The sequence below is a fragment of the Oryx dammah genome, unplaced genomic scaffold, assembly GCF_014754425.2.
Source record: "Oryx dammah isolate SB20612 unplaced genomic scaffold, SCBI_Odam_1.1 HiC_scaffold_14, whole genome shotgun sequence".
Taxonomy (NCBI): Eukaryota; Metazoa; Chordata; class Mammalia; order Artiodactyla; family Bovidae; genus Oryx; species Oryx dammah.
Window position 1 is genome coordinate 23,211,864 of NW_024070198.1, and position 22,764 is coordinate 23,234,627.

At 53.8% G+C, this 22,764-nt stretch overlaps 1 protein-coding gene across 2 annotated transcripts in view; it reads left to right on the plus strand.

Annotated features, from left to right (window-relative positions):
- The first annotated feature begins 207 nt into the window (after nt 1-207).
- The window catches only part of NEURL1 (neuralized E3 ubiquitin protein ligase 1), a 32,645-nt gene continuing 10,088 nt past the window's right edge, over nt 208-22,764 (plus strand). Inside the window, exons 1-3 of one of the 2 annotated variants that reach the window (XM_040254328.1) lie at nt 208-299; nt 13,863-14,104; nt 14,539-14,860. In XM_040254328.1, the coding sequence (XP_040110262.1) occupies nt 266-299; nt 13,863-14,104; nt 14,539-14,860 (598 nt within the window). In that variant the 5' untranslated portion in view covers nt 208-265. The other variant, XM_040254327.1, reaches the window with a different exon arrangement.

A 22,764-nucleotide genomic window follows, 5' to 3' on the forward strand; every position in this document is an offset into this window, starting at 1 on the left:
GCTCCGGGAGTGGGTGGGAGCTGGGAGGCGGCTCTGAGCGGGGCCAGAGGGGCGTGCGTGCGTGTGTGGCCCGTCTTGCGGGCAGTGCGCCGTGTGTGGGGGGGGGGGGGGGGCGCGGGGGGGGGGGCTCGGCCCTGCCATGCCGGCTGCCGCTGGCCACGGAGGAGGAGGAGGGGGGGCAGGGGGAGGGGAGCTGGCCGGCAGGGCGGCTCGGTGAGGAGGCCAGCCGGCCAAACGGAGGTGGCCGTGTTCCCTGCTGCCCGCGATGGGGGGACAGATCACCCGGAGCACCCTCCACGGTAAGGCCCTGGCTGACACCTGAGGGTCTGTCCATCTCCAGCCTGGGGACTGCTTAGGGAGGCTGGGACCAAGAGGCACTGGGGCTGAGGGCATGGCCATCCCCCCTGCCTCTTGGGGAGGCTCTGGGACCTTGGAAGGGGGTGCCTTTGAGTGGGACGGGGGCAGAGGGGATGGAAACAGGAGGTTGGGCAAAGCAGGAAGAGGGGGTCTTTCCCCGGCAGTCCGTCAGGCAGCTGAGTCTCCCCACAGTCTCCTCATCCTCTTACCTCCCCAGGGTGCTGATCAGCGCCAAGTGGGATATGAGGTCCGGGCTCCATAGGTCCCTCTCCTAGAACCGAGGCAACCCTCAGTTAGACAGCTGGGGGGATCCGTTTGTGGGTCCTGGGATATGGGCCATGGAGGTCAGTGCTGTGCTCCATGATAGAGCTATGGAGAGATGTGTGGGTACATGCGTGTGTGCATGTCTGTGCCCATTGGAGGTGTCTGTGCATGTGTACCTGTGCTGACTTGTGCCTAAGCACACAGCGATGTGCAAGTGACACCCCCACATTGCCTGATCTCAGTTCTGGAAGCATGTGCTCTGCCGGGGAGGTCAATGAACTTCTGATTCCTGGGGTTCACATCCGTGCTCACCTAGACCTCAGGCAGACCAGGAGGCTGGCAGGTGAAGGGGTGGGAGAGAGGACCGCTGGGTGGCTGCTGCCTGCCCCTACTCCTCTCTCCTCGTCTGCTTGGCTCCAGGGCTGTGGTCTTGGGAGGAACATGGCCGATGTGGCACCAGACCCAGAAGGGGAAGCCTTCCCAGGGACTTGTTTTGTCATCGCTGGGCCCCAGGAGTTGGGGTTCCTGTACAAACTGGCTGGTGCCAGAACAGCATGGGCTGACCTTGGGGAGTCCCTGCTACTCCCCGCTACGTGCCTCCACCCTCCTTGGGCAGGGCGTTAGGAGGTGGGGCCGCTTCCATCTGCTGGGTTCAGTGGGCACTGAGGAACCGGGAAACGCCTGGGAAGGAAGGAGGGTGGTGGCAGGAGCAAGTGGGAAGCCGTGGCCAGGACTGGTGACCAGGTGACTTCCCCTTTCCGGGCCCTGGACTTTGACAGAGTAATTTCTAATTAAAAAAAGAAAAAGGCAGGGAAGGAAACATGGGAAAAGCAAATCATTGGCTCTCTTAAAAGGAAATGAATTTTGTCCTGGGCCCAGAGGGCTAAGTGACAGATGGAAGGCCCTGGAAGACACATAATCCGGAGCCGGCCAGAGGCAGTGCCAGTGGCCTGGGCCTTGGCCTGAGACTTGGACTGGCCTGACCTGGGCCTGGCCCTGCCCGTCTGTGGGGCGGGGGCTCCTCTTGGGCTTGTTGGCCCCAGCGGGGCCTGTTGGCATAGGGTCTGGAGCCGACTGGCATTTTCCACTGGAGTCAGACTTGGGCAGGCCTGTGGCCTGGGAAGGATGAAGAGGCCCTCAGAACAGGCTCAGGACACAGCATGCTATCTTCAGCTGCCTGGGAGCCCGGGGTTCAGAGAGGAGCGGGACCCCAGGAGTACCCGAGATGGCTTATGGCCATCAAGAACTCCTGCTCTGGAGGAGACAGACACGGGTGGCAGCAAGGGCAAGTGTCCCCTCGAGCCTTGGTCTTCTCATCTGTCAGTGGGGCTGATGATAGTAGCCTCCTCACGCAGGAGACAGTGTGAATAAGGGCCTGGAGAGGCGTTCTGAGGGGTGTGTCCTATTCCTCCCTCTCTCGCGGGGAACAGGAGGATAGCTTGGCGGGGGTGCGCTGAGACTCCATGAGTTGGACCATTGGATGAGGGCCTTGTCCACCAGCCGCTCACCTGGACTGCTCGCCTCAGCCTGGGCCCCCGTAAGCGGACCCCAGCTCCGCCCTCAGCCTGCCATCAACACGAATAGGTGGGGGGAGTTGGGGGCGTGGAGAGCGACTGCTTGCCTGTGCCCACAGAGCCCTTTAGCCAGGATCCTGCATGAGTGTCTGCACCTCCGGGTCCCCACGCCTGCACCTTGGCTGCCCGGGTGGCTCTGGTTTCACCCTCTTTTGGGAGGTGAGTTGGGGGACATGGGAGATGCCAGGGGCTTGCTCCTTCCTAGGGGTGCTGTCAGCCCTGCAACCTGACTCTGGAGCACAGAGGTCCTTCGTTCCTGATTGGGTGCCTGGGGGTTGGTTTGGTTGGGGCTGAAGACTCTGGGTTGCTGGGTTACAGTGCGAGGTGAAGGGTTGTGTGTGGGTTTTTCTAGTGGTATGCTTGTGGACGTGTCCTGGTGGTTGTGTTTCTGGTATCTGCTGATTGTATCTGAGTTTTAGACCTCTGTATGTGTGTACCTGGATAAAGTGTACCTATCCGTGTCGTATTTAAGAGGCCGAACATTTTGTGTCTGGGTTTCCATGTGTGAGCAGCCACATTTGTGACAGTCTGTTATTTGGTAGAGGTCAGTGTTTCTGCACAAGTTGTGTGTGTCTGTGTGATCGGGCTGGTGGTGAGGAGTCGGGCTCCTCTGGGATCAGCCTGGCAGGGGACCCTTGGGAGAGATTAATTCTCATTTGGAAAATGGTTTCGGCAGTTACACGCTTGATCTCTTTCATGAGGCAGATTTCCAGAGCTGCTCCCTGTCTTGAGGGCAGGATGGGGGTGGGGAGAGCACAGCGGCCCCCCATCCCTTTTCTTCCCACCCTCCCCTCCTCTTCCTTCCTGCCCCCTTCACTTTCTTCTGTGGTCCCCAGCCCCCTATGACCCAGGGCAAAGGATGGACCGGTTGCTGAGGGGCTGATGTGCGAAAGACACACACATATGCACCCAGACACACAGGTCACCCTCAGGTTGGTCTCTGGACCAGCAGACTCCAGATGCTAGGGTGCAGGGGCCTGAGAGAGCCATCCCGCTGTTCCTTTACAGAAGGGGATGCTGTGGCTCAGAAAGGGGAATGGCTGGCTGAGGTCACGGAGCTGGCGGCTCAGAGGAAATCCAGACCTTGTCCCTTGCGCGGCTAACTCCCTGCTTCCCCTCCACGGTTCCTTAATTCTCACTCCAGCAGCAGGGGAGAGGCCATCACAGGGACTGTGGTGATCTGGGATTAGCATGGAAAGAGCCGCCTGTCTCTCGGCAGCAGCTCTGGAGGCTTTTAGGCCAAGGTGAGCCCCCAGAGCCTGGCAGGTGTGTCTGTGAACACAGGTGACACACACTCACCCCACTTATGCCTGTGGGTGTGAGGAATTAGGCTGATCCCTGTCTGTTCTCTTCACCCAGCCCAGTGTCTGGAACCCCACAGATGCTTGGCCAATGAGGAAGAAGGAAGAATGTGGGGTTCGGGCCCTGGCCGCTGGACCACATCAACATAGGTGGAGCAGATGGTCTAGGGGAGCAGATAGGAGGGAAGACGCGAGCCCTGAGCTGGGTGACAGGCCAGGCAGGGCTGGAGAGGGAGTGAGATGGGTGTTCCTGGTGAGAGTTTGAATCTTGTTCTGCTCTTACTGGCTGTGTGAGTGACTCTGGGTCAGTGCCTTTATTTGTCTGAGTCTCAGTGGCTGGGGGTGGTAAGGGTTACCTGGAAGGGTTGTGGAAAGAGTAAGAGAGCTAGCAGGCATAAAGGGCAGCCCACCTGGCACACAGCCAGCACAGTGTACGTGCATTTGAGGGTCTCCATAGAGGCTCCTCCAGGCCTGTGTGCACTCAAAAGCGTACACACACACCATACACCCTGGCTGCCTGTAAGGAGCAAGACTGCAACTCTACCTCCTCCAGCCTTGGCAGGCCCCTGGCACAGTGTATATTACCTGGATGCTCTGTCCCTGTTAGGCACACACCTGCTGTGTGTGTATGCACACATGTGCATACAGAGGACAGCTGGGGGTGATGGTCTGTGTAGCACGTGGACTAAGCCATGCACCCCCCCATTCTCTCCCGCCTGGCTTGGGGCATCTTGTGGGGGTACTGTGCTGGGAGGGATTAGGGGCAGGAGGAGAAGGGGACGACAGAGGATGAGATGGCTGGATGGCATCACTGACTCAATGGATGTGAGTCTGAGTGAACTCCGGGGGCTGGTGATGGACAGGGAGGCCTGGCGTGCTGCGATTCGTGGGGTCACAAAAAGTTGGACATGACTGAGTGACTGAACTGAACTGTGAAGACAGGGGCGCAGAAAGGTTATCATCTGGAATCCCCTTCTGGAATGTTGGGGTGAGGAGGGCGGGGAGGGCTGGTTCCCTCCCTGCAGTGCTGGGAGACACATCTGCACGCACACCTGGCTGCTGGAAACGTCAGGAACTGGGATGCCATGGAGTGAATGAGAGCAGGAGGCTCTGTGTGGAGATTAACTTGGTTGTGAGGGTGCCCATTCTGCCCACGCCCACTCCCTGCCACTCTTTTTTGCCCACCTGGTCACTGGATCCATTTGGTCTTCCAGGGAGCAGCAGGACCTGCTCTGCCCATGGCCAAGCTCTGTTCTCTTCACCCAGCCCAGTGTCTGGAACCCCACAGATGCTTGGCCAATGAGGAAGAAGGAAGAATGTGGGGTTCGGGTCAGATGATCAGGTGCTAACATGTTCCCTAACCCTACACAACAAAGGGTGTGCATGGGGGCTGCAGAGATCATGGAGAAACTGACCAGGGTGGAGTGGAGGGTTCACACTAGGCAGAGTGGACCGAGCATGCTGGCTGGCTAGCTGCAGCCCAGTGAGGATGACTGCACAGCCAGACAGGTCTGCAAGTCAGAGCCCAGCTTTGCTGCTTACTAACTGTGTGACCCTGGGCAAATTACTGCCTCTCAGAGTCTCTGTCTCCTCATCTGTACCGTGGAACTAAGTGATCTGTATTGATGCATAAAAATTACTCTGAAAGTTACTGGCTTAAAACAGCATTGTGCCTGCTCAGTCACTCAGTCATGTCCAGCTCTTTGTGACCCCACAGACTGTAGCCCACAAGACTCCTCTGTCCATGGGATTCGCCAGGCAAGAATATTGAAGTGGATTGCCATTTCCTTCACCAGTAAAACAGCAAATACACATTTAATTATCTCACATTTTCTGTGGGTCAGAAATCTTGACACTGTAGCTAAGGCCTCCAGTTTAACGTCCTTATTGAAGTTACAGTCAAGTTGCTGGCTGGGGCTGCAGGCTCATCTGAAGGCTTGAGGGGGAGCCCCATCTAAGCTTACTTGGTGATTGGTGGTCTCCAGTCCCTCCCATGTGGGTATGTTCACAGGGCCACCTTACACTGAGGCTACTTTTCCCAGAGGGAGCAACCTGAGAGGCAAGGAAAAAAGATGGAGGCTAAGGGCTTTTTACAACCCAGCCTTGGGAGTCCCATCCCATCACTTTAGCTGTATTCAATTTGTTAGAAGCTAGTTGCTAGGTCCACTCCGCACCCTAGAGGAGAGGATTACGAAGGGTTACAGAATTACAAAGGGACTGCCAGGAGGTGGAGGTGGGGGTCACTGGGGACATCTTCAGGGCTGCTTCCCACAGATCCCTAACTGTCAGGCCTTGGCAGAGTGAGATGAGGCTGTACAGGAAAGGCATCTGGTGTCAGTTCCTGACACAGAAGAAAAAAAAACAACCCTTGCAATTTTTCTCCTCCTTCCTGTAGGCAAATGGGGAGTGCTGGAAGGTTCTGGAGCAGCCAGGACTGTAGTCAGGCATGGAGTGAGGGATTCTGGTTCTGGGCAATGAAGGAAGCTGTGCCTCTGGTCCCCACTTTCTCTGATTTATCCACTGGGCACCGGAAGGAGCGAGGCATCAAGTGGACGCTGCTCGGTCACTCCCAAGTTTTCAGTGGACTGAAGAAGGGAATAGGGGCAGCTCATTCAGTGCTTTTACTGAGTGCCTGCTTTGTGTGCTGAGCTAGGGGCTGGGGAAGCGGCAGTAAAAAAGAAGACAATGGTCTCTGCCCTCAGGAGGCTCACGGTCCATCAGGGAGACACATAAATAATCCGGTAGCCTTTCCTAGCCAGAGAGCTGGAGAACACAAAAAATGGTCTGAGTGGCTCTTTCTCACAAGTCCAGAACCATCCTGGGTGTGAGAAGACCAGTCAATGCATTGCCTACAGTGGGCGCCTCAGGGCATTTGGGCTGAATTCTGTGGAGGATCCAGATTTGACAAAGGCTGCTTGGGTGACGGAAAGTCTGTTAGGGACATATGCGACCCCTGGACCTGGTTTGGGAATGAGAGAGACTTCCGGGAGAAGGTGAGCTTTCAAATCAAGGTCTGAAGGATGAGTGAGAGAAATGCAGGTTTATAGGTGGGAAGGAGGAAGGGATGGTTTCCAGAAGAGAAATAGGCTTGGGCCAGGCCTCGAGGCTAGAAGCAGGTGAGGGAGGTGGGCCCCTGGAGGGAACCCAGAGAGGTTCACACCTGGCCAGTTTTATAATCATCTCTCTTACTTGAAGCCCCTCCCCACCTGCTCTCTGGCATCCTCTGAGTCTCCCCCGCAAGAGGAATCCCTGTTCGGTGACTGTGTGTAAACTAGCCCAAGTCAGGACCACTCTGCAATCCGGGTTTACGGTGTTTAGGGTAAATGAAAACAAGTGTCTGGCCTCCAACTGGTCTGAAGTGAACTGATCATTTCCTATGGTGGTGGTTGTTGCTTTTATAAGAAACAATAAGACCTTAGGTTGGGATCAGGTGTTAAAGTTTGAAATTTTCTTTTACATCCATGAACTCACTGGGTTCTTACAATGGCCTGGAGAGGTAGGCAGGGCAGCTATGATGACTCTGTTTTACAGAGAAAGAAATTAAGGTCCATAGGGATGAAGCAACTTGCCCAAAGTCACACAGCAAATCTGTGGCTTGGTCAGGGTTGAAGCCAGGACCTCCTGCTTCCGGGGTTCCTGCTCTTTGCCCTATTCCATACCGTCCAGAAAGTGAGACAAGCCTCCTTCCTTAGCGATGTAAACGATCATGCCAGCGCTGGTATTCAGGTCCACAGGTTCAGAATGAGGCCATCTTGAAAATAGTAGGATCCACCTGGGCCTCGAAAGATGGGTGGGATTTGGAGAGGCGTGGGTGCGGCAGGGAGAGAAGATATGCAGGGCAGGGGAAGTAGCTTGACCAGAGGTGTAGGCGAGCACAGACTGATGTTAATTGGAACAATAATATAGTTATCTACAACTGTGAGCTTCCCTGGTGGCTCAAACCCTAACGAATCTGACTGCAATGCAAGGAGACCCAGGTTTAATCTCTGAGTTGGGCAGATCCCCTGGAGGAGGGCACAGCAGTCTACTCCAGTATTCTTGCCTGGAGAATTCCATGGACAGAGGAGCCTGGTGGGCTACAGTCCATGGGGTTGCAAAGAGTCGGACACAACTGAACGACTAACATTTTTCACTTTCACACTTTTATTTACAACTATTATCAATAATAATAGAATTACTATTATAGCAACTACTTACTGGGTTTTGTTTTTTAATTAAAAAAATTATATTGCAGTATAGTTGATTTAGAATGCTGTGATAGTTTCAAGTGCACAGCAGAGGAACTCAGGCATACATATACATGTATCCATTCTCCTCCAAACTCCCCTCCCATTCAGGCTGCCATGTAACATTGAGCATATTTATCCATTTTAAAAGTAGCAGTGTGTGCTTCTCTATCCCAAACTCCCTAACATCCCTTCTCCCCATCCTTCTACCCTGGAAACCTTAAGTACATTTTCTAAGTCTGTGAATCTGTTTGTGTTTTGTAAATTCTTTTTTTTTTGGTAATGAATTTTTTGCAGACTAATTTTTGGGTAAGTTCATTTGTATAATTTTAAAAATTGGACTCCACATGTAAGTGATACCGCATGTCATTTGCGTGTTTCTGTCTGACCTACCTCACTTAGTGTGATAATCTCTAGGTCCGTCCATGTTGCTGCAGATGATGTTATTTCCTTCTTTTTTATGGCTGAGTAATATTCCATTGTGTATATGTGCCACGTCTTTATCCAGTCATCTGTGGACATTTAGGTTATGTCCATGTCTTGGATATTGTAAAAAGTGCTGTAATGAGCATTGGGGTACATGTATCTTTTCGAATTACGGTTTGCTCTGGATATATGCCCTGGAGTGGGAGTGCTGGTAAATAGAGCATCTCTTTAATTCTTGTAAGAATGCCATGGAGGTCTGCTGTGGTCACCACTTTACAGATGAGAAAAATAAGGTCTCAGAGTTGGGCTTGGAGGCAGCAGGCCTGGGTTCGGATTTGGGCTCTTCACTCCGGCTGGGTGACCTTGGTGAATAGCTTCACTTCTGAGGACGTGTGTCATTGGGAGTGTCATGAAGACACTGCCCATTAAGCCACACAGAGGTTGCTTACTGTCGTAAGTATTGAGCAGGCATTCAATATCTCCTCCCGATTTCTCCTTGGCAGCCCAGCTCAGTGCAGCCTAGGTACCCAGGGCTCTGCCAGGATGGTCCTGGGGCAGGGTATGGGCGGGGGCAGTGGGGAGGTCACTCCAGAAGCTACACTGGGTCTGGGCATCCCCGCCTTGAACTCCACCAAGAGGCAGAAATGTGGTCTGGAGCTGGCCGAGGGTCACCCAGAGGGCTGGCCGGGCTTGTTTCTGGCAGCTCATAAATGCCCAGGAGGAATGGGCTGGGCTGGAGCGGGGAGAGTTTCCATTGTGTCAGCACCAGCTTCGCCTGAGGGGGTACTCCCACTGTGACTCCCTGGAAGCTTGTAAACCTGTCCTGAAGGGGAGCCTGCCTGGGAGCAGATGGCGAGACTGGGGCTCCACCCAGGACCACTGGTCACTGGGGAGCAGTTGTGCAGCTCATAGGCCTCCTGGCATCTTCACACCTTTTGCTGTGGCTGCTCCCCTGACTGGACCTGACCAACACTTCCTCCACACAGCCTTTCACCACTATGCCTGCCATCTTGAGCTCACGGGGAAAATGATCTCTATTGTCAACCACTGAGTAGGGTAAAGGACCCCAGACATGACATTGGGAGATCGGGGTTCAAGTCCCAGCTCTGCCACTTTATTGCTGTGTGACCTCAAGCAAGTTGATTAACCAGTCTGATTGGCAGCTCATCCATGGAATGGGGGTTTTAAGGCGTCATACTATATGTCCAAATGCACTGGGGAGAAGCCCTGCCCTCAGCTGCCCCTCTGGCCCTTGGCGTCAAAGCTGAGAAAGTGAAAGTGTGGGTTGCTCAGCCGCGTCTGACTCTTTGGGACCCCTTGGACTGTAGCCCGCCAGGCTCCTCTATCCATGGAATCCTCCAGGCAAGAATACTGGAGTGGGTTGCCATTTCCTTCTCTAGGGGATCCCTTTGTTCCTGCTTGTTGTATCATAGTGCTGTTCCTTTTTATGGCAGAGTTGTATTGATTGTGTGGGCGTACCATGTTTGATTTATCCATTCACTGGTTGGAGGGCATTTAAGCTATTACCAGCATGGGGTTATTATGAATAAAGCTGTGGTACATTTGTGTACAGGTCATTGTGCAGATGTTTCATTTCTCTTGGGTAAGTGCCTGTGAGTGTGGTTGCTCGGTTATATGATTGGCGTTTAATTTATAACTGCCAAGCCATCTTCCACACTGGCTGATTCATTTTGCATCCTAGCAGTGACGGATGAGGGCCATGTATGGAAACGGTTTGTATCTCTGTGTTCTGGCGGCACACACACATGTACTGTGGAAGAGGCCAGATAATAGAAGGCCAGGTATCCCCCTGTGTGCCACATGAGATTATTTTCGGTTTGACCCAGGTGAATATTTTTTCAGGTTTCATCAGTTGTGACCATATTTTAAAGTGCATTTAGAAAAAAATGTATTCAAACCCTTGCTTTCTTGGCTGTAAATTTCGAGTAGTAAGACCTGGGCCCTGCAGTCAGATTGCCTGAGTTTGGCTCCAAGAGCCCCATCCTGCTGGCTGTATGACCTTGAGCAAACTGCTCAACCCCTCAGAGGCTGATTCCTCATCAGGAAAATGGGCTTGTACTGTCCCTCCTACCTCATCAGTTTGCTGTGAGGGTGAAACCAGTTAAGTATGTGTGAAACTCACAGTTCAGAGCCTAGCACGAGTTAGCACTTGATGAATGACTGCTGTTATTATTAGACGGATGGCCCGTGTGCAGTAGACGTGTGTACTGTCTCGCACATCCATGTGTACACGAGTATGTCTATGCTCACACTACATTTGTAAATGTGTGTGTAAGGACAGAGAAAAGTCTCTCTCCTTCCTATGTCTCCTAGGGTCTGGGTTGCCCTCATGTGCTCACAGATGTGTGTGTGCTTTTTTGAGGTCACACGTCTGGATGCACACTGTGCCCCCAGGGACCAGGGTCTCCCCGTTTTCCATCTGCTCAGCTGTCAGCCAGGGAGGCTGGCCCTGAGCTGCCCTCGCCCACCCACTGCCCTCCCTGTGGATGGGAGGCCCTGGGAATGGCCCTTTCAAGGGCCTGGGTGTCCAGTCCCTGGGTGTCCTCATTGTCTTTTCTCTGAACCAGTGTTTCCTAGATCTTTACCCAGGGCCCCAGGACCCCAACTAGGATACGTGGTGAGTGTCTTGAAGGAAGCTGAGGCCCTGCCGTTCGTCCATGGATTCTGAGTGGAGGCTGTAGCGGGGACTTCATAAAAGAGATTCTCAGCAGCTGCTGGGCTCAGCATCTTTAAAAACTGCTCTGTTGAAACTTAGTTGATACACACTAGACCACAGGGGATTAAAGTATATGACTAGGTAGGTTTTGACACATGCACACACCCCTGGAACCATGACCACAAGAGGGTGAACACACCTGTCCCTGTCACCCCAAGTATTCCCCAGCATCCGTTGGTGTTTCCCCCTCCTCCCCCCATCCGCATGCACCCACCAATCTGCTTGTTATCACTCTAGCTTAGTTTGTGTTTCGAAGACTTACTACCCAGTGGGGGAGGGTGGGAGGAGTGGAGGAAGGGCCTTGAAAGGAGTGGAGGCCCTGCCATTGCTCCATGGAGTATATCCAAATTTGAAAAAAAAACTGGCTTCACCCAGTGTGATGATTTTGTAATTCATCTATGTTGAGGCTCCTATCAGTAGTCCATTCTTTTTTCACTGCTGAGTAGTATTCTGTTTATAGATGTACTACATTTGTTACCATTCACCCAGCGGGTACTTCTTTTTTTATGTTTTCATTTCTGCCTATGTATACAGCCCTGAACCGTGTGCGATGTTACTTTTCACCAGCAGTTTTTTTTGAAAGCAAGAGTCAAGCTGTGTCTGAGGCTGGACTGAGCCCAGGGGGTACCTCTTCTAGATGGGGCAACTATATCCAGTGCCACCCTTTGCTCTCACCTCAACTGTCCCTTTCGGTGGAATGACCTACCCTGCTCTACACTCTTCAAAGGTCACTCAGCTTTTCTGGGGGCCCTCTCAGACCGGCAGGGTCTCCTCTGAGCAATTCCAGCTTTCACCACTTGGTGGCTCTCTAAGCCCTTGAGCACCATTCTGGATTCCTTACAGCAAGGTGAGCCCCGCCTTGTAAGGTGCCCACCTCGTGGGCCTGGCATGCAGGAAGCTACACCATAGGAGCCAGGACATTGATGCTCAGGGTATCTGGCTGGCTTTGGACAGTGGATCCTGGTGTTTGGGGCCCTCTGGGAAGGAGGAAGCGAAGATGCAAAGTGATGCAAACCAGTGCAAACACTGGAGCCAAGTCTGGGCCTTTCCGCCTCCTGGGACTCCTTCCCTCCTTTTCTCCTCCCTCATTCCATCCCCTTCCTGGAAACCCCTCCTTTCCCTTTAGGGAGGGCAAGGCCTCTCGGATAACCAAACTTTCTGTATTATTCCTGCCTTCGAGGGACCGCTGTTGAAACATCCCAGAAGGCCTTGGTCACATTATGTCACCCCCATCTTCCACATCCCCTGTGCCTCTTCTCAAGATGAGCGGATGGGCAGGAGCTGTCCTTCCTGATGGATGAGACGTAGATTTGGGGAAGAAATGACTCTCCTGCCTGAGCCCCCAGGTGCCAGGACTTGCGCATCAGTGCTGCCAGGGCTGCTGACACATGCTTCAGAGAGCCACAGAGTGGAGGCCACTTACTGTGGCAGAGGAGCTTCCCCAGTGGCTCAGCAGGTAAAGGATCCACCTGTGATGCAGGAGACGCGGGAGACATGGGTTCAGTCCCTGGACCAGGAGGATCCCCTGGAGGAGGAAATGGCAACCCATTCCAGTATTCTTGCCTGGAGAATCCCATGAACAGAGGAACCTGGAGGGCTGCAGTCCGTGGGGTCACACAGAGCCAGACACGACCTAACACATGGCATTGTGCCAGAGAGGAAAAGTGACTTCCCCAGGGTCACATTGGTGATAGGCCAGTTAGTGATGGACACAAGCTACCTGGCACCACATCCCGTGTCCTTTCCTCTCTTTGCCCTGCCTCCTGGGTGCCAACCTCACATGTTTGTATGGTACCTTCCAAACCCAGCTCTGTTAATGGAAGGAAGCACAGGCCAGGGGTGCTTGAGGCGGCTCCAAGTTCCTTGGAAGCCTGGGTGAAGAGGCCTGCCTGTGTCCACAGTGTTGTGGGCGTGGGCAGTGTAAAGCAGGAAGACTGCCTGCGTCGGGGGAGGTGGCCCTGAAGGAGGGAGGAGATGGGCATGGTCCTGCAGAGGCTGCCCCACCCACCCACGGTTTCCAATGGCAGCCCCACGGTCACGTGTTGACTGCAGCCCAGCTTTGTCGGTTCAGCTCCAGCTCCTTCTGCTCCTTCTCCCCTCCTCCAAGAAGCCTTTCTAGGAAGTGACTTATCTGTACATCCTTTTGTGCTTCTCACTGTCTGCCATTTATATTTCAATTTCTGTCCATGTCTTATCTCCCTCCTTGGACTGTTGGCATCTTGAAGACAGAATCCATGTTATGTTTCATGCCTTATCTTCAGTGCCTAGGATAGGGCTTGGTATTCAGCAGATACAAAATGAATATTTGTTGAATAAAATAAATGGCATTGGTAGTGAATGACAGTGAATGGTGGTAGATGTTGGTTGCAAATGATTGCTTACCACCTGGTGGAGGTTGGAAAATAAATGGTCGTAAATACTAATGAGGAGCAGCAGATGTTAACTTGTGGTTGTGGGTGACACATAAGGGTAGATGATGGTGGTGGGAGATGATGGGTGAAGGGTGGAGGTAGCTGGTGGTGGTGGGAGGTGACGGGTGAAGGGTGGGAGTAAATGGTGGGAGGTGATGGGTGAAGGGTGGGAGTAAATGGTGGGAGGTGATGGGTGGAAGGTGGGGGTAGATGGTGGTGGTGAGAGGTGACAGGTGAAGGGTGGGAGCATATGATGGTGGGAGATGATGGTGGGAGGTGGGTGGAGGGTTGGAGTAGATGGTGGTGGTGAGAGGTGACAGGTGAAGGGTGGGCATAGATGGTGGTGGGTAAAAAATGGTGGTAGGTGGTGGAGTGGGAATTGCAGTGGGTGGTATCAGGAGAAGGATAGTGGCAAGAGGTGGCAGTGGTGGTGAGGGGCAGTGGTGGTGGAAGTCCTGGGCAGTGGTGATTTCTCTTATCCCCCAGCCCTCTGCCCTTCCCTAGGGGACCTTGGTCCAGCTCTTGGATTGTCAGATTCTCTAACGCTATGGCTCGTTCCTTTGCAGACTCCACTGGGGGCCCCTTCCCTGTCACCTCTCACAGATGCCACCACAAGCAGAAGCACTGCCCACCGGTGCTGCCCAGCGGGGGGCTCCCGGCCACGCCACTGCTCTTCCACCCCCACACCAAGGGCTCCCAGATCCTCATGGACCTCAGCCACAAGGCCGTCAAGAGGCAGGCCAGCTTCTGCAATGCCATCACCTTCAGTAACCGCCCGGTCCTCATCTATGAGCAAGTCAGGCTGAAGGTGGGTCCTCTCTCCCTGCTCCTGTGGCTGCATTGCCTGCGGCCTCTGGACTTCCCCATTTCTGCTTATGGCCATCACCCCCCTTGCCCCTTCTCTTTCCTCTCTGCTGCCACTTCAGCTCTTCCTAATCCCTCCTCTCTCTCCTTACTCTTTTCTCAACCTTCCCTGCATGACAAAGAAGGAAGTAGAAAGGGGAGAGGCCATGGGGAGGTGATGGGAGAAGGATGAGGGTAGTTGGTGGGGGGAGGTGAGGGCTCCTGGGGGAAGGAGAGGAACCCCAGTTGTGGGTGAGCTGGGCAGAGTTACGTCCCATGGGAGTCTGCCTGGGGGTGGTCTGCAGAGAAGGGTACAGTCCCTTCCCCTTGGGCTCGCTGATGGCCGGGGAGGGGAGGCTGGGCTGGGGGTCTGTCTGAGGCCATGCTCCTGCCACCCAGATCACCAAGAAGCAGTGCTGCTGGAGTGGGGCACTGCGGCTGGGCTTCACGAGCAAGGACCCGTCCCGCATCCACCCTGACTCGCTGCCCAAGTACGCCTGCCCCGACCTGGTGTCCCAGAGCGGCTTCTGGGCCAAGGCGCTGCCTGAGGAGTTTGCCAATGAGGGGAACATCATCGCCTTCTGGGTGGACAAGAAGGGCCGTGTCTTCTACCGCATCAACGACTCGGCTGCCATGCTCTTCTTCAGTGGGGTCCGCACGGCCGACCCGCTCTGGGCCCTGGTGGACGTCTACGGCCTCACTCGAGGCGTCCAGCTGCTGGGTGAGTGCCCTCTCCGTCCGGCCCCTCAGATGCAGGGCACACCTGCAGGGGCTGTGGTCTGACTGGTTCTGTCAGGCTTGGGGCCGCCCCACACACAGGGAGCAGTCCTGGGGCCAAGCGGGAGCCTTGATGTGAACTGCAGAGCATCCCTACCTTCTGGCCTGCAGCTGTGGCCACTGGAGCTTGGTGAGGTTTCTGCCCTCTGTAGCCCCGCAGGTTGTGCCTTTGAGCTTCATAATCATATATGGCAGCCTTGAAGACCTGCCCCCCCAAATCCAGGAAGTAATTAATGTTAATCATTATAACTACTACAGTTCACGGAGTACTTACTGTGTGCCAGGCACTTTGTTAGCGCCATTCTGGTAACAACCCTGGGAGGCTGACCCCATCGCTGGGCCCATGGAGGTGAGTCTCAAGCTCAGGGAGGTTGTCTTCATCCCTAGAAGTGCTGCAGGTGAGCTGTAGAAACCGCGCTCTGTCCCGAGTGAGCCCTGGGCCCCGAGCTCTGCAGCCTGCCAGGAGGTCCAACCCCACCTTAGTGCCTTTTGCATGGATGGGGGTGGAAGAGGTAGTGGGGGAGAGCAGAAGGCACTTGGGGGGCCAAGACTCTTCTGGCTGCTTCCGGGCCCCCAGTGTGACTAAGGCTTCAGGGCAGTGAGAGGACAGGCATCCTGTGGGTGGTCCAGGAGGAGGAGCATTGGAAGCTATCCTGGGGTTGCTAAGGTACCAGGCTTCCTGGCAAGGGCACATGCAGACCCCCAAATGCCAGGGCTGGAAGGGGCCTCCGAGTCTTAGACTTCCTTGAGTCTCACAGCAAGTTGGTGGCTGAGGACTGAGAATCCAGGTCATTGGACTCCCATGGGACTTGAGTGTGTGCCGGCAAGCATGTGTGCGTGTGCCTGTGTGCACAGACTGGGAACAGGCCAACCCATTGGCAAACTGGCTGTGTCTCCAGGAGGAGCCTGGATGAACCTCAGCTTTCCCATCTGTACAATGGGTCAGTAGGAAGATGAAACCCAATTAAAGAGGCTGTGAGTAATGTGTCTAGCCTAGTCCTAGGTACCAAGTCAATGCTCAGCCAACACTTGCTCTTGTCACCTCCCCTCCCTTCCCCGTCTCTCTGCGTGCAGAGAAAGCTGCCATGGAAGTGGTGGGAAAATGTTTTTCTTTTTGTCCTTTCTGACTTCAGAGCCTAGAAACTGTGAAGCTTTTCTTTTCTAGTCAGTTTTATTTGAGTAAAAAAGATAGTTGGGGGGGCGGGAAAGATGATGAAAGTAAAAACAAATGCGTAAACCCTTCTGTGAGAGGGAGGGATCCATGCCTTACCCACTGGGTTCCTCTCTGGAGTGGAATCTTGGGCCTGGTGTGTGGAGCATGCTGAGGATATGAAGGAAAGGGTTGAGGGGTGGCTGAGGGAGACCCAGCCCTGCTCACAGACAGCCCCAGGCTCACTGGGAGACAAAGCAAACACAACTCCAGACACGATCCAGGCAGAGCCCAAGCGAGGACGGTAAATCGCTGGATGCTGTGGTCACAGGATCTCGTCCATCTGCTGAGACAGTTCCTTCCAGTTATCTTATTCACCCTTTCAGCCCCTGGCCCTGGAGGGAGTGGTTATTATCCCCATTTGGCAGGGAGAAAATTGAGGGCTATAGAAGGCCTGGCTTGCCTGTGTAGGGATGTGGCAGAGTGGAGACTTGAACTGGGTATTCTGGTGCCCAAAGTGGTACATTTCACATTACCCACTGAGAAGCAGGAAGTCAACGGAGGATGAAATTGGTGAGGACAGATGGAGTCCAGGAGGGCTTCTTGGTGGAGGAGGCCTATTAGGCTGGGCCTACAACTTTGCAAGGATGAGGACAAAACGGACACACCAGGTGAGATGAGTCTTCCTAATCTGCAGGGCTGAGGGAGAGGCCTGAAGAGTGATCTTGAAGGGCCGCACCCAGGGCAGAGCCCAGGCACTGACCTGGCCTCTTTGACTATAAATAGGTTTTCACACAGTAATTTCAGTTGCATTTGAATTTCCAGTCAGGCTCCTTTCTGTACACCCTGTAAGGCGAAAGCCCTAGCTGATTCCCGGCACAGCTGTAAATCACCATAATCCCTGGGCATTTTTAAACACTGATTATGGCCCCTAAAATGAATTAGCAGATTAAAATATGTCCTCATTTTGTTCTTCCTAAATTGATTTTTTTGTTTAAAAAAAAAAAAGAGAGAGGCCCATCCAGGTTATCGTTGGAGGTGGGCCTGCTGCTCTGTCCCTGCATCCCACACCCCTGCCCCCAGGACATGCCCACTGCCCCGCGTGGTCTCAGGGTTACTTCCCTCCCTCCCCTCTTCCCTCTGCTCCCATCTGCCCATCTCCCCTGCCCTCCTCTCTGCCACGTCACTGCACCCGTGTCTTTCTGGGCCTCCTCCCTCTACCTAGACCCCCCTGGCTCCTCTGCTTCCCCTTGTCTCCCTCCTGACCCTGAGTTTCTCCTCTGAAGAAGTCACTCTCTGACTTGGTGGCTCTGAGGACGGCCCTTTCTTTCCTGTGTCTCATCTTTGTCCCTTAGATCAGTGTCTCTTCTTTAGAGATTACCTGCCAGGCCTATCTCCCTGCCCTCACCTGTCTGGAACCTTAGGCAAAGCCCTCTGAACCCCGCCTGGCCAGTGTCTGCTCCTCAGACTAGAGATATCCTAGGGTCCGGGGCACATAGTAGGCCCGCAAGTCAGGCCATGGGCAGATTGGCTGTCTTCCCCAAAAGGGTGGTGGCAAGGGCTGGTGTCTTTCCCTGGTTGACACCTCCAAGTGGGGGCCCATCCCCGCCCCCTGCAGCCCTAAACATCACCGGGGCTCCCTGCTGCCCAGGCCATGGCCCCGGCAGGGCTGCTTCAGGTCTTCTAGGCTCCCTGTTATGCTAGAGTTCACAGCAGATCACCCTCTTCCCTCCGGGTTCCCTGGCCCAAGCCCTGGCTGGTATCTCCAAGAATAACAGCTTCCTACCTCCTGGAAGAAGGACCTGCCAGCAACTAAATAAACACAAGTTTTATGGGGTGATTAATACTTGGAGAGATAAGTTCCTATCCCAGTTTTCAAGGTCTCCCTGCGCCTCTCAGAAATGTTGACTCAGGAAGAGTAGCTGTGGGTCCTGGCCAAAAGCTGGTGGGCCAGGATTCCACTTATAGGGTGCTCCTGCATACCCCTCTGTGCCCACTGCAGCCTGGGTGCTCTGCAGTGATCAGAGGAGACACTAGAACTGGAAACCCAGTCCCTCACCTGAAAGAGTTTTTACATGGAGGACATACCATACAACTGCTCTGAAGTGACCTAAATCCCATACTGCATAAAAGTGTGGCTGAAGAATAAAACTATGGGGGTGCAGCTGGGGAGCAATCCAGAAGGACTTCCTGTAGGAGGTGAGTTTTAAGTCAGGAACCAGAGGAGGTGGGAAGAATGGACCTGTTGAGGAGGAACATTGTAGGCCAGACAGGAGTGGTGTGCATGGGCACAGAGATAGGGAACTGGCAGTCAGTTGGGAAGCAGATCCTTCAGGGAAGGGGGTTAAGTGGGGAGGTTGTGGATGGCTTATGGAGGAGAGTGGGTGTGCACAGGCGTGGGTATGTGTGTGTATCACAGGGGAGACTCAGCAAGAGAGTTGAGTTTCCAGCAGTTCTTACTGTCAAGTTTTTCAGTAAGAGGAAATGTGGCCCAGAGATGGGAAGCGGCCTACCCCAATTGTCCCGACTAGGCAGAAGCCAGGCTGGGCCCAGAATTCAGACTTTCCAGCTGATCTGGGCCCAAGGTCAGTGTGAGAAGACTTACTGCCCACTCACGATGTGTGTGGCTGAGCCCAGGAGGCTGTTAAGAGGCCATGGGCATGGGGGGACTCCCAAGGACTCATGATGTCATTTCAGGTCTTGGAAAAAGACCCCATCTGCCTACTGAAGAGAAGGATGTTTGGAACCTCTCAGGGTCACTTTCTGGGGGCCAGGCTGCTGCTGTGCCAGTTTCTGGGGTGGTGGGCCAGCCTGGCTGCCCAGCAGTGAGAGGCCTGTACCTCTCTATAGATAAGGCCAGGGGTCGGGTCCTTATCCTGGCTGTGCCTAGCTTGTGGTACAGAGCGTGAGGCATCCAGGCCAGTTGAGGACCACACTGCCATCTGGGGCTTCCGCTTCCCAGGCTAAACTAATATTTACCTTCAGCTATGGCTGCCAGGGGCTGAAAGGCAAATATTAGCTTAAGGGGCCCAAGCCAAGCCCTCGGGATGAAGAGATGAGGATGCTGATCGTGGTGTCTTTCCCTTTGATGGTTTTTGTTTCTTCTTAGTTAAAAAAAAAAAAAAATCTTGCTGTTCCTTCTGCTTCAGACTCTTCCAGTGCTTCTTTTTTACTCACCTCAAATTCTGCCAATTATATCAAGGCCCCGTACCAAACCCTCCCCTCCACTAGGAAGCCTCCCCTGACCTACTCTGTTCTTCATGACTCTTCCTCTTCCTGAAGCGAGTGGAGGTCTACTCCATAACAGGGGTTCTGTATCATGTATTTGTCCTGCTCTTTAAGAATATAGTTGGAGAAGGAAATGGCAATCCACTCCAGCACTCTTGCCTGGAAAATCCCATGGACAGAGGAGCCTGATAGGCTACAGTCCATGGGGTCGCAAAGAGTCAGACACGACTGAGCGACTTCACTCACTTAAGAATACAGTAGAGATCTTCTTTGATCACATTTTAAAGAAAGTTATTATTGTGCCTATTTTGCAGGTAAAGAAACCGAGGCTCAGGTCTGACAACTTGTCCATGGCCACACCGCTCAGTAGAGCTGGCACTTGAGCTCAGAAGTGTGGGCTACAATACTCCCCAGGCTCTGTAAACAGGAGTCTATCTGGTCTCCCTGTTATGTCTAGATGCCCCCCGAGGGTGGGGATTTGGGCCCCCTATGTCTTCCAGAATAGAGCTTACAAGAGCTCAAGGCATCAGGGATCAGCCACGTGTGTTGGACACAGATAGGCCACCAAGGGCCCTGGCAGAGACCAAGAAGGGGGGTGGGTACCCAGCGTCCTGTTTAGTGGTGAGGGTGGGTCTGCCTGCCTTGTAGTTCCCTGAAGTCTTTTGAAGGCCTGGTTTGATCCCGTCATTCACAGCGTGCTCTAGTTTTCTACCAGAATGAACCTACATAAAGTGCAAGCATATATAATTGCCAATAGCAGGCTGTTTCTAATGTCCAGAAATGGCAGTTTCGTGTGTTCCCATCTAGTGCCTCTTTGGCCCAAGATACAGTTCTGGGGAACTTGGAGAGGCCTGGTGGCCCCAGGAGGGGAGGAGCTGGGGTCTTGGGGACGAACTGGGGATGAAGATTTGAGAAACAGGAGACCCGACTGAATTAAGACTCCACTTGGCTGCTCACTGGCTTCGGGCATGTGTCTCAGCATCTCTGTGCCTCTCCTGCCTCTTCTGTTATTTGGACATAATTGTACATGCACCATTTACCTCACAGACAGTCTGTGAGGCTTCCGGACATGTAACAGTGTTTATACAAATGGGAAGGGCTGTTGTTTTTAGGTTAAAAAGGAATATCTAATTTAAAAACACCACCAGAGTAGACAATCCCCGACCTGTCCTCTCATTGAGAGGGGGGCAAGTGCCTGTGTCTGGATAAAAGTCAAACCATGCGATCTAAGTTATTTCTTGGGGTAAGGCCTGTGGTTCTCCAGCTGGGTTCCCTGGAGCACTGGGGTCCCACAGAGGCATCTCTGCAGTGGCTGAGTGGTCGGACTCCATGGTCACCTCCTAGACATCAGCCAGTTTTCCGTTCCTTTGGATGAACGATTCTATTGCTTGGGGGGAAAATAAAAGTTTGAGACCCACCAGACCAGATGATTCTGGGGATCTGTCCATCTAAGATCCCGTGGCTTGAAGATTCTATAAATCGAAGAATCTATGACTCTGAAGGCTTCTGGAACATTCTGCCCTTTGCTCCATGAGTCTCAGAAGTGTGTTTGTTTTTCCCAGCTTTCCCATGGTTGGGTTTATATGGAGAGGGTGGAGGTGGTGTGGGTTTATATGGGGAGGGTGGAGGTGGTGTGGGTCTCAGGGCACTTCGCAGAAGGGTGGAGGAACCCTTTGCCCATCCCAGCCATTCACCCACCCTCCCGGCTCCTTCCCCTGCCCCATGCCAGCTGCGAACCAGCAGGAGGATGTTTATGGACACAGATAATGGGCTGGTGCTCCTTCCAAACAGGGGCCGGCAGAGGTGCGCCAGCAGGCTGGGCGGCTGCAGGCTGACCCGTGGTTAAAGATTATCCAGTGCTGCGGATGTGAGAATCTAAACAAACAAGACTTGGACTGATGGCTGGCCCTGCTTCAAAGGAGCCTCTGCTGCAGCACCCAGGCCCCAGTTACCCCACACTGACTGGCAGTGTGTAGATCTCTGGGCAGGAGCTGCCCGAGTGCCCTCCGCCTGGCACTTCCCGCTCCTTTGCCTTCCTTTCTCCTCACTGGTTTCGCTCAGACTTTTCTCCCTAGGCATTTGCTAATGCAGTTTTCCCACCCGAGTGCCTCTTGCTTCTGTCAGTCCAAATGCTCTTGTCCTTCAGGGCCTGGGTCAAATCTTGTTTCTTCTGAGATGCCATCTCTGAGTCACCCTGAAACAGAAGTCCTTAGCCTCAGTTGGACAGCATTATCCTAACAGGAAGATTTATTCTAAAGAAGAGAAGGCTCAGAGGGGGCCCAGGGAGTGGGTACGGGACACTTGCACCTATGACAGGAGTTTTTTTCTAACAGTCACAAGTGTCCAAAGATAGGGAATAGATGGCCTCGAGAAGTGGTGAGCTGCTTGTCCCCAGGGGCATTCTAGCCAAGGCTAGGTGAGAACTTGGCAGAGATAAACAGATTTCCTTATTCTCCTCTAAGGTCTTGTCTAACCTGATATACTGAGAATTTTCATGACTCCAAGCTTCAAGTCTCCCAAGGGCTCCTGGCTCCACAGGGCCTGGGTTCTGGCTGTCTCTCCTTAACCCCTGTCCAGGGCTGGGCACACAGGGCTCAATGGGTAGGTATGCCGGGTGCCTTTCCAAAGAGGGGAAGCCCAGGCCTCCTTGCCCTTTGCAGGGCCTGGCTCTTTCTGCCCTGGCCTGGGGGATCTGCCAAGCCAGCACCAGGTGCCAGATGAGGCAGGAGCTGAAGATGGACAAGTTCTTTCTTGAAAAAGGGGCCACGAGAGGGGAGCCAGCTTCGCAGCTTCTGCTGTGGCCCTGTGCCACCTCTCCCCCATCATAAACAACTCTCAAGTAGGCAGCCGCATGTCCCAGGCCCGGATTAAATAACTTGTTGCTTCAGACATGGGGTCATCCCACTGATGGAGGGGGCAGGCCAGCCGTCGGTGCCCCAGGGTGCAGTCCTGGGCTGAGGTGGGGCCATGGTGTTCTCCCCTGGCTTAGGGAGCTAGCCCCTTCCCTGACCCCCGACTTGGGGTGGACTCATTCCGCCAGGACCTTTGTTGGCCCCTCTGCAGAGGGTGCGCTGACCCGCTCCTCTAGCTCGGGTTTCATCTATTTCAGGGCCTCGCGCAGACAGGCACGCTGATGGGATGGTTATTTTGGAGCTTGCTGGCAGCTTGCAGCTGCTCCTGACCCCAGGAGTGGAGGGGATGGGAGAGGAGACATACTTGGGCTGGGCAGTGGCCCCAGGGGTTCTGTTTTTAGCTGGTTCCCAGCACCTCTTGTACCTTCTCTCCCAACTCCTGTGATATTTCAAGCAAGGTCAAAGGAGTCACTTTCTTGCCCCTTCTCCTCTTTCTTTTCCCACTGTTTCTCCTTCTTTCTCTTCTTTTGTCTCTAATCTCCACTTGAAGCTTCTCCTTCCTGGTCTTTAGTCAGTGAGGTCATTCAGCGATTCTGTCCCGGGCGCTTATCATGACTG